The 15,360-nt window shown below is 44.2% G+C and overlaps 2 protein-coding genes across 13 annotated transcripts in view; one reads left to right on the forward strand and one right to left on the reverse strand.

Moving 5' to 3' along the window:
* Positions 1-8,832, forward strand: part of GALNT11 (polypeptide N-acetylgalactosaminyltransferase 11) — a 46,638-nt gene extending 37,806 nt beyond the window's left edge. For all 6 annotated transcript variants that reach the window (XM_030964051.1, XM_030964059.1, XM_030964090.1 and 3 more), the window contains exons 11-12: positions 4,328-4,465; positions 8,046-8,832. In XM_030964051.1, coding sequence (XP_030819911.1) covers positions 4,328-4,465; positions 8,046-8,177 — 270 coding nt within the window. In that variant the 3' untranslated portion in view covers positions 8,178-8,832. The remainder of the gene's footprint in view (positions 1-4,327; positions 4,466-8,045) is intronic.
* A 1,067-nt stretch (positions 8,833-9,899) lies between these two features.
* KMT2C (lysine methyltransferase 2C) overlaps positions 9,900-15,360 on the reverse strand; it is a 189,118-nt gene continuing 183,657 nt past the window's right edge. For 6 of the 7 annotated variants that reach the window (XM_030963992.1, XM_030964025.1, XM_030964040.1 and 3 more), the window contains 7 exons: positions 14,906-15,042; positions 14,612-14,754; positions 14,179-14,347; positions 13,205-13,321; positions 12,530-12,603; positions 12,044-12,152; positions 9,900-11,818 (listed from right to left, as the gene is read on the reverse strand). In XM_030963992.1, the coding sequence (XP_030819852.1) occupies positions 11,726-11,818; positions 12,044-12,152; positions 12,530-12,603; positions 13,205-13,321; positions 14,179-14,347; positions 14,612-14,754; positions 14,906-15,042 (842 nt within the window). In that variant the 3' untranslated portion in view covers positions 9,900-11,725. The remainder of the gene's footprint in view (positions 11,819-12,043; positions 12,153-12,529; positions 12,604-13,204; positions 13,322-14,178; positions 14,348-14,611; positions 14,755-14,905; positions 15,043-15,360) is intronic. The other variant, XM_030964000.1, reaches the window with a different exon arrangement.

Consider the following 15,360-nt stretch of genomic DNA (forward strand, 5'->3'; position numbering starts at 1 on the left):
GTCTCTATGGCATGAATCTCTCTATTTGGCTGAAGGCTGCCCTGGATTATGAACTCCTGACGGGTTCATAATCCACTGACTGGCACTTCAGAATTTGTAACAGCTCTTTCAGTTGGTTCCTCATGCTGGAATTTAAAGCAGTCCTTTCCTGCCCTGCTGGTGTTTGTGTACTGCACAACCAGTCCTCTGCTGCTGGAGTGGCTGCAGTTTGGGATAAATGAATGATTTGTTGTTAAATAAAGGGAATTCAGAAGATTCTTTGGCTACAGGTGAATTGCTGATCTGGTGATTAATTAGGGATAGATTGAAAACCTAATGAGAATTTTTGGATCACTACATGAGGCCTTTGCTGTTTCACTTCTTGCAGGTGACAGAAATTCAGGACTTGGAAAAAAGTCTCCAGGATAGAGAGATCTTCAGCTAATGCCATAGAGGCTTACATAGCTAAGAACTACTCTGAGAACTTTATGATTTAGGAGCCCGTGGGACCCAATTCTAAAATCTAGGTTGGATCTAAAGAGAAAAGTAATCAAAGGCACAGAGTAAATGGAGCATGGGATGTAAAGCAGCACAGCTTTAGTAAAGGTGGGTTGTGCTGGACTAACTTGAGCTCTATGACATGGGCAACAGTTTTCAGGGTATGGAAACTGCAGCAGTGGAGGCAGAGTGATTTGTGACAATCCCAGCAAAATGCTGAGTGCTTTGTCACCTGATGGGACTTTCTGCCTCCTGTTGTGGCCTCAGCAGCTGAGTGTGACACAGGAAGACAGAGGGGTGTTTGCAGTTCTCAGGGTTACTGTGGCTGGCTCTTGACATGTGGCCTTCAGGTCCAGTTGCCAGACAGGATCAAGTACAATGCATCCTTGTACTTCACCTCTGGAGCACTGAGAAATCATCACTGTGACCAAATTGCCAGTTCCTGTGTTAAGGGTGGATTAATTAAAGCTGGCACGAGAATGGAGTTTTTCCAATTTGATCTACTCCATTAGCTGTAGGACAGTCAGCAAGTCTTATAAATAAAAAAGGCTGTGAGAGTGTAATAGTGACTGATGGGCACCATCATCACCAAGTGATTGCACATTTGCTGTGCCAAAGCTGCAATTCTGAGCCATTCTGTCTTTGGGTGAGAGAGCCTGGGCATGATGTCCACACAGTTATGCTTCCCTTCTCCTTGCTGCAATATTTCTCATAATGAAGTGCCACATGCCTGAAGGAAAAACTCTGTTGATTTTCCACATCAAAACTTTTTTCTGACTTTTTTTAATCCAGGAGAATGAATTTCAGTTATCCCTTTGGTGCTGAGAGAGACAAATCTGTGCTCTCATTGTTGATCTTTGGCTTCTTTTCTCATGAATCTGGTTTACTAGTGGTAAATTTAGCAATTATTTCTCATAAAAAAACTGGCTGTGCTATCTTCTTTCACAACGATTTTGTTCTCCAATCAAGTATGTCAACCAACACTGTTTTTCTGCTATTACACTTATTTTGTTCTCCTAATAAATCCCAAGAGTGCCTTCAGCCAACTTGCTGTCATAACCTCTTGAACAATCTTGCTATAGATATGTGAGAACAGTGTAGAGAAAGATGACATTTATTTAGCAGCTTCTTATAAAAATAGCAAGAAACATCCTCACTATTGGAAGCTTTTAACTGTCGTTTCACTCAGCTTGTTGGCATTTTCAGCTGGTTTTGCCCTAGAATTATCTGGTTTATGCCTTTGTCCTAGGAAAAAAGCCTTTGTTTGGTCTGGTGAATGCATGTGAGAGTTGACCAACTTTTCTAAAGTCATGGGACTGGCCTTAAAAACGCTTCTGTTTTACCTTTGGTTTATGCTTGCTTTGTTTTCTCTATCCTTCATAGCTGCTAAGGAATTTCAAATTCTCATTTAACTTGGATTTAAAAGCAATAACAGGTATTCTGTAGCTTTCAATTGCATCAGCATTATGGGCAGTCCTTTTCATTGTAGTTGACTTAGATGATCATCATTAAGTAGAGTTGAAAATTAGTCAAGCACAACACACTGTCCTGGTTTCTCAGGCTTGACATGACTGACATTCAGTTCGTAATTTTGCTATAGAAAGAAAATAATAAGGGAAGTGGGTTTTGTATATAGAAAATATATTAAAAATATGTCTATAAGTTATAATGAAAACTAGGATGCTCCATTAACTGTAATAGAAACAGTCTGGGATAATTCTGGGGACTGGACACAAGCCCAGTTTTAGAAACCAAAGTCTTCACAGTGATGCTCTCCTAACTCTGCTAGTTAGGAAGTGCATGCAGGTTGAAAATATCCTGCACCTCTGTTCCTTCTTTTTTTAAATAGATTACATTTTTTAATGGTTGTGTTTGGATTTTTTTTGTCTTTTTTTTTTTTTGAGAAATACATAGGAGGATAAAAGAAGAGAGCTCTCAGAAAAGAGACATAAATCCTGGGAGGGCACCTTTCTGCTTACAGACCTCAGATACTGTGCTGCCTGCCAGGAGTTTCTTTCCTATATGGGGCTGTGGCTCCACAGCCTTTGGCAACAAGAGCTGAACATTATCCTTTCAGTCTTCAGCAGAAAATTAGTTAATAATTTTTGGAGTATGCTAAGGCTTGCAATTGTGTAACAAAGAAACCTCATGGGGTGGCTTTGCTTTCCTGGTGCTTGAATCTGTTAATAATCTGCAAACTCATAGTGATACTCTAATCTGGATTTGGAACCAAATTTGGGCCTATTTTTCCTCTTTCCTTTGTTTTCTACACTAAACACATAATTAGTTTGAAATTAATTTTGGCTGTCTTGTGTAAGCCTTTCTGGAGAAGTATCACCCTGGATTTAACCACTGCCTTGTGTTCTTTGCCATCACTCAGCTTTTGATTGAAGATCTGTTCCCTGTGTCACTGCAGTCTTCTCTCCCCATTCCTACCAGTTCATCTCTTGTTTGGACTTGGCTCCATCATTGTTCTTTCAATAGTAATTCTCTCTGGCAAGTCCTGCCATTTCTCCATTCTCTCCTCCCTCTTTAATCTTGCCATGCTTTCTTTTTCATGGCAGGCTTTTAACAGAAAAGACTATTTTAGAAGGCACAAAATGCCTGGGGTTGGGACAAATTCTAATGTGATCCCTGCACTTCTTCCAAGGAGGCCTTCCTTGTGTTATAATAGTCACTGTGATAATGAACTCTGTGCTTTCCAGTCATGCTGTCCAAGTGAGGCTGTGTCCCAAACCCCAGCACCCCCCAGAAGGCTGCTTTTAGTTTCACAGGCCAAAAAAAGAGACAAAGCAAAATTTGTGTGCCTGACTTTTCTGCCTAGAGTTTGATATGCCATATTCTGACTGTGAAACTCATGCAGACTTAATGGGAAAAAATAAATTACACAGTGGGCATGGCAGGTGCAGCACTGAGCTGAGAAATGGGAACAGGCCTGCAACAGGAGCACACCACAAGAACTTTGTGTGGCTGTAGGTCCTTCAGGGACAGGTATGAGGGGCTCAGCTCCTCTTGTTCACAGGCTCCCATGTCAGGGGAAGGGAGTTGCCTTGCCCAACATCCCCAGAGGCTGGAAGTGCTGTCCAGCTGCCCTGTGAGTGCCAGGGTTCCACTGTGCATTGGGAATAGCTGGCATTGGGTGCTGAGCCAGATGCTCCCAGGATCTTCCCTGCACTGCAGGGCCACACTTTCCATTTACTTCTCTTTTCTCTACCCCTCTGTAACCCAGGATCTTTTGAGGTGAAAACCCCCAAGTTCCTTAATTGCTTTGCTTTCTGAATTCAGACTCTCCTGTTGGTTATGAGAGCTCCAGGTCTTCCACAGATGTGATCTTGGCCAAGGGAGGGAGAACCAGCAGCTCCTGCAGTTGGACCAGGCTGCTGTTCCTACTTCCCTGAATATCCAGCTGTGCCAGATGTGCCTTGCTGAGAGCCAGCAGGGTTTGGGCATGAATGGCAGCAACTGAAGGTGCCTGACACATTTCTGTGCCAAGAACAAAAATACCTGCTCTGTTCAAGCATGTGGGAGAGCACAGACAAGAGGCAGCTTCAGTGTGTCCTTGCTGCTTGTTGGAACTGACAGTTGTTTTTTTTTCAGTGTGATCACAGAGAAACTCTTCTGTCATGTAAATTCAGGAGCCCAATTGCAGTTGAAGCTGCAAATATGAACCAGTGCATTCCTGCTTCATGCAGGTGGGCCCAGGGAAGGGGCTGCATTCCGTTCTCACCACTCCCTGCCCGGCCCATCTCTGACATCCAGATATTGAAGCATCTCCTCTGTAGGTGAACAGAAGATTCAAGGAAACTGCCCTGAAACATTGCAATAAATGTCTTTCTATCTTCTCTTGCAGGTCTGGATTTACAATGAGGATCATGAGCTGATTTTGAATAATCTGCTGTGCTTGGATGTTTCTGAAACTCGCTCGTCCGATCCCCCTCGGCTGATGAAGTGCCACGGCTCCGGTGGCTCCCAGCAGTGGACATTTGGGGTGAGTGCAGAGGCTGCCATAGGCACATTACTTGTAATCAGTGTCTCAGTCAGGGACAGTAGTGTGGTTATTAATTGTGGTGGTGGTGGTGTTGTGGGTCCCAGGACGAGGTGGGAGATGAGAATTGACTCCAAGTTCTCAGAAGGCTGATTTATTATTTTATATTAAAAGAATATTATATACTGAAACTATACTAAAGAAAGAGAAAAGGAGACATCAGAAGGTTAGCAAAGAATGATAATAAAATCTCATGACTGACCAGAGATTCTGACACAGCTGGACTTGGATTGGTCATTAACTAAACACAATTCTCATGGAACCAATCAAAGGTGCACCTGTTGGTAAACAACCTCCAAACTACATTCCAAGCAATCAGATAATTATTTTTTACATTTCTTTTCTGAGGCTTCTCAACTTCTCAGGAGAAAAATCCTGGCAAAAATATTTTTCATAAAATATGACAGTGATACAGTAGCACTAACAGGACATCAGGGCTGAGTTTAATTGTGCCTAAACCTCAGAAGTACCAAGGCAGTTGCACTGGACCAGGCCCAGCCCATGGTTCAGGCAGCCTGTACAGAAGTTGCTTTGATGGCTCTATTTCAGTATTAATAACACTTTTGCTGTGCTCTGGGACATGCAGGCCCTTTGCAACAAAGAAAGGTTTCTGCAGCTCCACTGAGCCTTTCTTCTGCCAGTCACAGCCACCCACAGCACTGTGGCTCATCTGGAATATGCCAGAGAGAACAAAATCCACCCCAGAGCTTTGTTGTGTTGTGTTTGCAGGCCTGGGAGACAGGAGGAGTCCACGTGGTGATTCCTGCTTAGTGCTTGAAGAAGCACAGGGCAGAGCAGTTGCTTCTGCCCTGTAATTGATCTCATTAGTTTAATTGTTAAAGCCTGGAGTGGCCAATCCACAAAACTGAGCCAGTGCTGCTCACACATGGGATTTGTCTTCTGGGTATTCACTCAGAGGTTGCCCCCCACATGCCCTCAGCCTAGCTGAGAGTCTGTAGCACCAACATGGTTGAACAAAGGGAGGGAGAGTGTCAGGACCCAGGACATCCCTCTGACTGTCCTGAGCAGCCAAGACCTCTGACAGGGGTCAGGAGACCCTGGCACAGAGCCCAAAATGCCTCTGGGTTTGATTATGACCCGTGGAGCAAGTTACCAACCTTAGATGAAGATCAGCAAGCCACGACAGTTTAAGTAGAATGATAGTGAATTTATCACGAGGTGAAAAAATAGATTTTGGGGTTTTTTATAATGGAGATTCAGGGAGGCAAGATGGAGGGATCTGGGTGTATTCTGCCATTCTCCTTGTTCTTCTTGGTCTCTGTCTTCTGGATGATGTTGGCACTTTTAGATTGGTTTACAGTAGCAGCTCACTGTCTAACATGGGTGATAGGTACTGGAAAGTGATTGTAAACATTGTACATGTAGTTTTTAGTATAAAGACATAACACCGCCCCAGGGGCAGGCAGAGTGCCTCTGACTGTCTTGCTGAGCAGACCTTAGCTGGACAGGAGAAAGAATTTTATAGATAAGATACAATAAACAACCTTGAGACCGAGAAATAAGAGATCTGACTCCTTCTTCAACCGCTGGGCTGGGAAAAGAGATTTTCTAACATTTCTTGGGGTCACTCTGACCAGCTAGAGACCCCAACAGGAGAGCCCTGCCAGCACTGCCAGTGGTGCTTCCAGCACAGCTCTGCACAGCCTGTCTCAGGTTCCTACCATGCTGCTGGTTGGCAGCTCAGGTTCCCAAGGGGAGTCCCACAAGTCCTATTGCAGCCCAGGGTGGTGTGGAGATACAGAGGCAGATACTGTGTGAGCCAGGGTTGTGTGTGTGTCTGACACTGGCACCAGCACTGCCACAGCCCCCAGGGACAGTGAGCTGAACAGTTCTGCTGAGCAGAGGTTGTTGAAGGCTCTGCAGCTGGTGTTAGCAGCAGGGATGCACAGGAGTGGGGGAATGGCCACTGGCATTGGGTGCATGTGGCTGTTGGTGATGCCTGTGGCAGGGCTGGACAATCTGCACTTCATGTGTGACACCTGGGCTTGAGCTGGCCATGGCCATTGTGGCTGTGGGAGGTGGATCTGTAACGGGGGCACATTGGTGCTCATCAGTGATCCACAAGGAAAGAAAGTGACTCAAACACTAGGATTGATTAGGAAGGGGATAGAAGCTGCAGCAGGGAAATGTCAGCACACCAGGGCAGTTTGTTTGTGCTGCATGTGCTGGTCTCCTCCTCTCAGAAAGGCTGAATTAGGGCTGAAGAAGGCTCAGAGGGGCATGGAAAAGCAAATGGAAGGTGTGGGGCACCTTTCCCATGAGGAATATGAGAGCTGGCTGGGGCCCTTTAGATATCAAGCCTTTTGGAACAAGGGGAACTCCACTGAGTCATTGATACAGGGAAATACTAACTGTGCACTGCCAGTTGTGGTACAAGACTTGGCTTGGGGGGGATATTTTTGAGGAGTGTTTTGTTTTCTTACTGCTTCACTGTGCATCTGGTTGTGGCCACAGGCAGTGGCAGAGCCTGGCAGGGCTGTTCTCGTGGATCTGCTCCCCCTGTGCAGGAGAGCAGGAGGTGGCTGCCCATGGGAGCTGCTGGGGCTGTGCACAGAGCCCTTTCCAGACAGCTGCTACAGGCTGGTAGTAGAGATGGCACAGTCCTCTAAAGGTAATAAAATGATAGGATCTGTTTCCTTGTCACTCTTGGCTGGGGTTTGGCCTTGCCCTGGCTGTGGGCACCCACCATGCACGAGGTCTGGCACGACGTGTGGCAGCTCCCCAGCGTGTGGGTGCTGAGGACAGGGGCACTGCTAATGCATGGTCAGATGCAAAACAGGGACCTCTGTTCAGCCTGGAGAAGAGAGGGCTCCAGGGAGACCCTAAAGCATCCTTGCAGTGCCTAAGGAGGCTGCAGGAGAGCTGGAGAGGGACTTTTTGCTACAGCATGGAGTGATAAGACAAGGGGGAATGGCTTTAAACTGACAGAGGACAAGTTTAGGTGAGATATTAGGAAGAAATTCTTTGCTGTGAGGGTGGCGTGATGCTGGAACAGGTTGCTCAGAGAAGCTGTGGATGCCCCATCCCTAGAAATGTTCATGGCAAAGTTGGGTGGGCTTGGAGCAACCTGGTTTAGTGGAAGGTGTCCCTGCCCATGGCAGGAGGGTTTGACCTAAATGATCTTTAAGGTCCCTCCGAACCCAAACCATTCTAGGATTCTGTGACCTGTCTGTGCCCACCACAGCCTTGTGGGCTCTCTCTTTGCTGAGTGCTGGGGAATGGGTTTGATCATCCCTCCACCTCATTAAAACACTGTGCTATAAACAAAATCCCAGCTGGGGGCCTGTGAGGACGTGAGAGCCTTTGTTTCCAAGTCTGGATGTGGTTATGGGGTGTGCTGTACTCCACTGCTGCTGTGGGTCTGGTGTGTCTGGGAGGCTGCTGAAAGGCTCATCTGTCAGAAGGAGCACCCCCTCCCCTTGGGCATCACTTCCAGCTCCAGTTTGACAATGGAGAACAGAAGTTTCAGTAAATAAATCCCATCTGTCTTTGTCTGCTCTAGAAGAACAACCGCCTGTACCAGGTCTCCGTGGGGCAGTGCCTGAAGGTGGTGGATCCCCTGAGCCACAAGGGCTACGTGACCGTGGCCATCTGCGACGGGTCCCTTCCTCAGCAGTGGCACTTTGAGAGCTGACGCAGCCAGGAGGTGGCTGAGGAGAGTTCAGCTGAGCCTGGTTCCCCTTCAGCCACGATCTGAAGTCATTCTGGAGGGGTTTGTGCGGAGCCCTTGGCTGCTACACCTGGCACAACCATGGAAGGAGCTGCTGGAAATGCCCTGCCCCGAGGAGCTGAGCGTGGGAAGGTCTGGGTGTCACTGGTCCCTGGTCACACACTGAGAGCAGCAGCCCCACTGCACCAAGGAGTGAAATTTATCATCAGTTCCTTGGATGGTCCTGGATTATTGGACTGGTTTTAAGTAAGAGAAATCATTAGAGCAATGTAATTTAAATGGTGAGATTTCAGCTTTGTGGATCTTCTCAATGACAATGACAGAAAGGAGTCCTCCTTGACTATTTCATGTGCAGTATCTCAATAATTTACTAGTATGGGATTACTGGCCAAAATTATTTTACTTTTTCTGGAAAATATTTTTATTCCCTTTCATCTTCTGATAATTGTCATTTGAAATATTTAAATTTAGTTCTTTTAATTTTAGGATGTTTCACGTAGTTTAAGTTCTTTGCTGTCATTCGTCACCTCATATTTAAAACAAAGTAACTATTGCAAAGTCTATTTTGATGACTCATGACAGTAGCTGCATTTAAAATAAAGTATCATTTTTTAATTAATTTGTATGGCCTTACTCTTTGTAGCTCTTAGACCAGAAAGCACCTACTTGCACACTGATGGAAATTAATGTTCAGACAATCTGGGTCTTGCTTTCACTCCCTTTCTCCCTTCCTCGCATCTTGGAAGGCTTGACAGGTAATTTCTGGTTTTTTCCCTCCACTTCTCTCTTTTCATTTATTTTACTATTTCTTTGACTTCCTGCCTCAGCTTCTTCAGTGTGTGGGAGCTCCTGCAGAAGAGAAAAGCTGCTCTTACCCAGTGTATTTTTTCTTAGCACCGTTGTTGGCCTCATTTCCCACTCCACAGGCACAGCCTTCCCTGGGAACGTGCAGTTTGGATTTTGGAAGTTCCAGGACAGCCTTGCCCTTCCACTTGTGCAGCAGAAATTCTCCAACTGCAAAAATACTGCAGCATCCACTTACTGACCTTTTGGGCAGTGTGAAGAAAGTAATGATAATGCTGGAGTAATTACAGCCCCACATCTTTCTGCAGAGAGGAGATTTGCTTGTGCCAGGCTCTGCTTGGTCCTTCAGCCCCCTGCCAGGGCCAGCACCTGGGAGGAGAAAAGCAGAGGATGCAAAGGAGCAGGTAAGAGTGGCCTGGCCACAGGGCAGCTGCTTTGCCTCCTCCACTGGTCCTGGAGGGAGTGAGCCCCTGGCAGGGAGAACCAGGGACCAGGGTTTAAAAAGCAGAACCAACTGGCTGAAGTTATCCAAGATACAGCATTACAATGGGAGTAATTAAATAAGACACAAGCCAAGCTCCTTCCTACCAGGAGGGTGGAGGGGGCTGGGGAAGTGTGTTCAGTGTTCCACCTCCTGGGCTGAGATGAGCCTGTGGCACCCACTGTGAAATTTAGGATGTACTGGAAAAGGGGGAAGGCAAAATACTTCTCAGTGGTGGAAGCAGACACAGATCTTGGAAGAAGCAGAAACCAGACACCTCAAATGACAACAGGAGGATGCACTTTATAGATGTAAAATATTTTTATTCGTAAATGCTGATCTTCTAAATCTGTTTCCACAAATTCCAAAACCCATAACACTCTGTATACTTCAAAAAATTCTTTTTTTTGTGTTGTTTTTGTACTTTTTTTGCCAACATTAGATACTATTATACAGAACAGAAAAAACTGTAGGACAAATACTGGTAGGATGTTGGAATATTGTACAAGAGAAGAAAAATATTCAAGAAACAATTTAATACAGCTATTTATCAAGAGAAAAATATATACAATTGATTTATTCTGTAAGATAAAAATACATCATGCCATATACATTACAAGTTCAGAACTGTATTACTGAATATACCAACAGTTTACAGTCCACTTTAATTGTGCACACAAAAAAAACTTCATTTTTTTTTATATTTAGCCTGTGAAGTGTCAGTACCAGAATTTTAAGTACAAAATAAAAAGCTAACCTGGTTCAAAATGCTGATTAAATTTCTACAAGCAAACACAAAACAGTGTTTATTTTTTTTAAAGAAATGTAAACAAAAACAATCCATACAAACACATCTTTAAATTACATTTTCCAAAATCCTATTGCCAGAGTCCTGCAGCTGCAAGCACATTACACCTAATTTTTTTTTCCTTGTTTTCCTTTTAAGAAGGCTATCGCATGAGACTGAAGCTCCAACTCATTCTATGCTGTTTACATGATTTAATCTGTAGGCTGAACAGTCACCTAATCCTTGACTACTTTTGCTGAAGAAAAAAACCATGTCCAGCCTCTATTTTGGGTGGTTTTAGCAGTTATTCACAGTTATCACAAATTGTAAGCACAAAAAAACCTGACTTAAGAAATAGGGATGCAACAATATAATACAAATAAAATTAATCTAAATTACCCAAACATCTACAAAAGTCAGAGTTGTAATATACACTGCCTTTACCAGGCTTAAGGTTTACTTTAAAAAATTCTCATAAGACCACAGTTGAGACTGCTTTAAACATACAAAACCCCCTCTCTTTAAATTGAGATTTTGGTTATTCCGAACTGGGAATCGCATGTCCGTGAGTACATGAGATCATATTGTAACATCCCTATCAACGTTTGAGAATAAGCACCCGAACTGCTGCAGAGTCTGGTAGCATTTGGTCAATAACTATTTTTATACTGTATTTTTTTTTCTCAAAATATTTACACTTTTATACAAAGTAACAGAGTTTTGTTAGTTCTGCAGGTAACAGCAGCAGCTTGGCTTTCTTCTAACTTTCTTTTTAAAAATAGCTTCATTCACTTATTCAATAATAAATACAAAAAGGTTCTCTTATTTTACAGAAATCAAAAACTACAATAAACTGACTCATGGAATCAAGTATTTAAATGTATTTTAGTGCAAGTTATTTTTTCCCTTAGCTCTATCCCTAAGGAAGTCGTTTCAGTACATTCCTTGTTCAGTGGTGTCTACTTTTATTTAAAATTTTTTTCTTTAATTAGAGGGCCTGCCCCTTTATCAAATAAGGCTGTGGCCAGCACTTTGGACTTCTCCCTTTCGCTGGTGATTTCAGTCTTACATTCATAGTGGCCACCTGCCCTCCTGCAGGTCAGCCAGCGGTTCTTTGCCCAAGTTAAACAGTTTCTCCTTAGTGAGCTCAAAAACAAAAGTGCTGGACCATTCTGTTAACTCAGTTTCACCTCCACGTGTCTGGAAAGTCAGCTTCAGATTTTGCCGGCTTGCTTCTGGTGCTTGTTGGTTGGTGGGTTATTTTTCCTTTTTTTTTTCTTTTTTTTCTTTTTAAATACTTGTGTAGAAATCTGTATTTTCAGAAGTGATATTTTTTCTTTTCCCCCTTCAAAAAGGCAACAATTTTCCGTCGACAAAATCAAAATGTGAATCACTTCTTCCTAGGGACAAGCAACCCTCAAAGACAGCAAGGAATGCATTCTAGTTCATCCACTTTCGGCAGTTTACAGCTCCACAGTGACATGGAATCTTGTGCTGGTCATCTTCAAAATCAAACTTATAGTCATAGCAAAGCTGGAAGGAAAGGCACAAGAGTGGTTATGGAAGAGCTGGGATTTGCCACAACAGCTTAAACAGCAAAACCCAGCAGAGGCTGCACTGTGAGGGACAGGCAGAGTTTTACAGGAAAGGCGAAGGGAAATGTCACCTCCCCCCAGAGCAAACAAGTTGTGCCACTGGCCAGGAATCACAGAATGGATGTACGTGGCAAGAGGGGTGTAAAGCCAGAAGCTGCCCTACCTCCTCCCCCTTCTGGATTCTTCTGCTGGAGCTGATGATAATTTTGTGTCCTCTCTCAAAAGTGACCACCTCAGCCACGCAGTTGGGCGCACACGAATGGTTGATGTACCTACGAAAGAACAGTGGGACAGATGAAACCTCTTAGGAAAACCCATCCCTTGAGGCAAATCTGAACCAAACCTCAGGATGGCCTTAGCTCCACGGGCTCACCGCCTTTCCACATACAATTACATTACTCTGTACTTGTTTCTTTACCTAGAAAATGTCAAAAAAAAATCAAGGATCAAAAAAAATTTCTTTCTTCACAGCTGCCATGAAACGTAACTGAAAGATGAGCAAAGCTGATGGAAGAGACAGTGGGACAGTCTGAAGACTGAATGTACCAGCTCAGAGAATAAACCCCACAAACTCAGAGCCTCCAACAGCCCCAGGCCAACACGGGGGATGCCCCAGGAAGAGGTCAGGGATCTCTCCAGGGCCACCCACCTTGCAGGGCCTCCCGTCAGGGTGGCATCGATGACGTGGTCGTTGTCAATGCGGAACATGTACACGCCACGGTTCTGGAAGACACAAGTGGCACAAGGACTCTGGTCAGGTTTTCCTGCATTGCCAGTGATGAACCAACAACAAGGGCCAGCTCCATTCTGCATTCCAGATCAGGCACTGCCCACTGGCTCACAAGGGAAAGCACTGTCACATACTGCCTGTGTCCCCATGGGTTTGTGAGGGATGATGGGTCATAAACACAAACCTCTGGACAATTCAGTTTTCCCCAAGAGCTTCCTACTGCCTTTCATCCAGGGCGTACGACTGCCTTCCAGGCAGGAACTAACTGTTACAAAGTTACACAAAGGAAGTGGCTTTAGATTTAAGAAGTTTTCATTAAAAACTGAGGTCCTGACATGTCTGGCAGAACTGTCCTCTGGAACAGAGGATGTGTGCTCCCTACCTGGCCAGAGTGCTGGAAGGTTTATTAAACATTGAAATACTCTGATAAGAATCACTGCAGACTCCTCTGGTATTATTTTAAGCCTATTTACATTTATGCTGCAGCAGAAAACAAATCAGGGGACCTGAATTCATCAGGCAGAACAGCATTTGTTTTGTTCTATGAATGTCTGAATGGGGAAGGGGAAAGAGGGAATGAACACACACTCTTACCTGAGACTCATAGAGCTTCTCTTTCCTGTTTGCCACCTCATTCCGGATAATCGTCCCGATATATTCAATGACCATTGTGTGCTTTTCAATGTCTCGAGCAGCATATAAGCCCAGGCCCTACAGAAAGTGCACTGAGAGTTTATAACTTTACACTCACACTGTGTTCCTCAATGTGCCCCAAACCAGCAGTGGAAAGGGGAGAGAGGGAAGCAGCACTGATAAATAATTGATGCAGTAACAGCCCAATGCAGAATCCAGCCTCACACAGATCCCAGAAAACTCAGCTGCTGTCTTGGTGAGAAAGCTGCTCTTACCCTCTGACACTGACTGTGTAAAGGTTATAAATTCACTGAGAAATAAAAGTGGGTTCTGCTACACCAGAGATACCTGCAAAGAACCCAGGCATGGTGAAGTCCAGCCTGAAATAAACAACAACCGTGCCCACACACGGCTGGATTGACAAAGCTTTTCCAGAACAGACTGTGGGAAAAACCAGCATCATGACAAAAAGCAATGGATTCTATACTCCTATGAAGGCAAACAAGTACTGAGCTCTTCCTGCTGGTCTTGTACCATTTCATCAGCTTGGCCTGAGCATCTCATGCTTCCACTGTGTACTTCTATTTTTATTAAGTTTTACTACGGTTTTGAGGAATAGGCAAAAAAAACCAAACAAACCACCCCAGAACTTTAAAAAAATCCTTTTTCTAGATAACAATAACAAAGGAATTTTTAAGATATTTACAGTAATTAGAAACAAATATTACTTAAGGTAAATGTGTGCAATTGATGTGCCATGTAAAAACTGCCAATTTTGGAACAAGACTGGAAGGAATTTTGCAATTGGTTTAGTTTTAATTTTCATCTGGACTCGGATAAATATTTATGACGTTTACAAGATTTAGTTGTAAAAAAGATACTAATAAAAGCAGATGCAATTTTTTAAATTGCCATTTCCTGAGGTGAGAACTGACCTGAATGCGAGAGCGAGCCAGGTACACGTTGGATTTCCACTCGGTTTTCATCTTGCGGTACTGGGAGGACTTGGAATGGACGAACTGTTTGCTGTAAGGCGCGTTCAGCTCCCCCGTGACTGTGCTCTGAAAGGACTTCGATGTGCTGGTGCTATTCAAGGTGTGAGGCCTGTAGGGATTGGGCATGTAACAGGAAAGAATACAAGAAAAACTGAAGATTTCTCTGAAAACAGCCAGGAAACCCAATAAAAATCCTCTCAGACATACAGACACTTAAAGCCAGCTAGCGGAGACACAAAGCAGTTCCTCTGACTGGGGCATGCACATTCACAGCCAAGGACGACAGGGTTTGTAAGCAGCAGACGAAAGCACAAATAACCCTAAAGCAGCCTATAAACCCTGGGCTGTACTATGTGAAATTAAAACAAAATACCTTAACACAAACCTCTTGACATGGGTACTCATTTTAGGCTCGGCACGGGCACAGCCCGTGGGGTTGATGGCAAGAGGAAGTTCCATTAAGGGGTTTCGGCCATAGCGGAAAGTGTAGTTCTCACAGGCCTCAACCCCTGGCAGCTGCAAAAAAAAAAGAGAGGGAAAGAAAAAAAATACAAATAATTACATGTTTAATTATGTGTGTAACAAAATGTTTGCTTTTCTGGTCCCCTTCTCGCGTGTTGATCCAGCAAGTGGGATGATCCAGCGAGAACTGGGGTGGTGAACTCACCGATTCTGCAATCCTGGCCACTGCAGAGACTGTCAAACCAAAGAGGTCTTCACCCTTCAGATAGCCGGGGAACAGCTGGAGCATTTCAGATTCTTTTCTAACAGAAGCAACAGGCTCCAGGATTTTATCCCACACACCTACATAACCATTGGGAGAGAATTACAGTGATCAAAGAAATAAAAGCTATTGCACTTGGTTTTAAAACAAACACCTGAGGATATGGGAAGCAGAACCCAGCACTGAGAAAGCTTTTGTCTTTGATTGCCTATACAAACCGGTCAGGATCTAAAAAGTGGAGAATGACTGTTGAGTTGTTAATTTTTGGGATTTAACAAATCTCAAAGAAACACACCATTGATTCTGCACCCTCAGTTCTCAGAAATGAAGCTTTCAGTGCTCTCAGCATGGAAACTTTCAGTCCTCTGACAAAAACACAGACAGGTTTCTCTTGAGAA

Source organism: Camarhynchus parvulus, chromosome 2 (assembly GCF_901933205.1).
Source record: "Camarhynchus parvulus chromosome 2, STF_HiC, whole genome shotgun sequence".
Taxonomy (NCBI): Eukaryota; Metazoa; Chordata; class Aves; order Passeriformes; family Thraupidae; genus Camarhynchus; species Camarhynchus parvulus.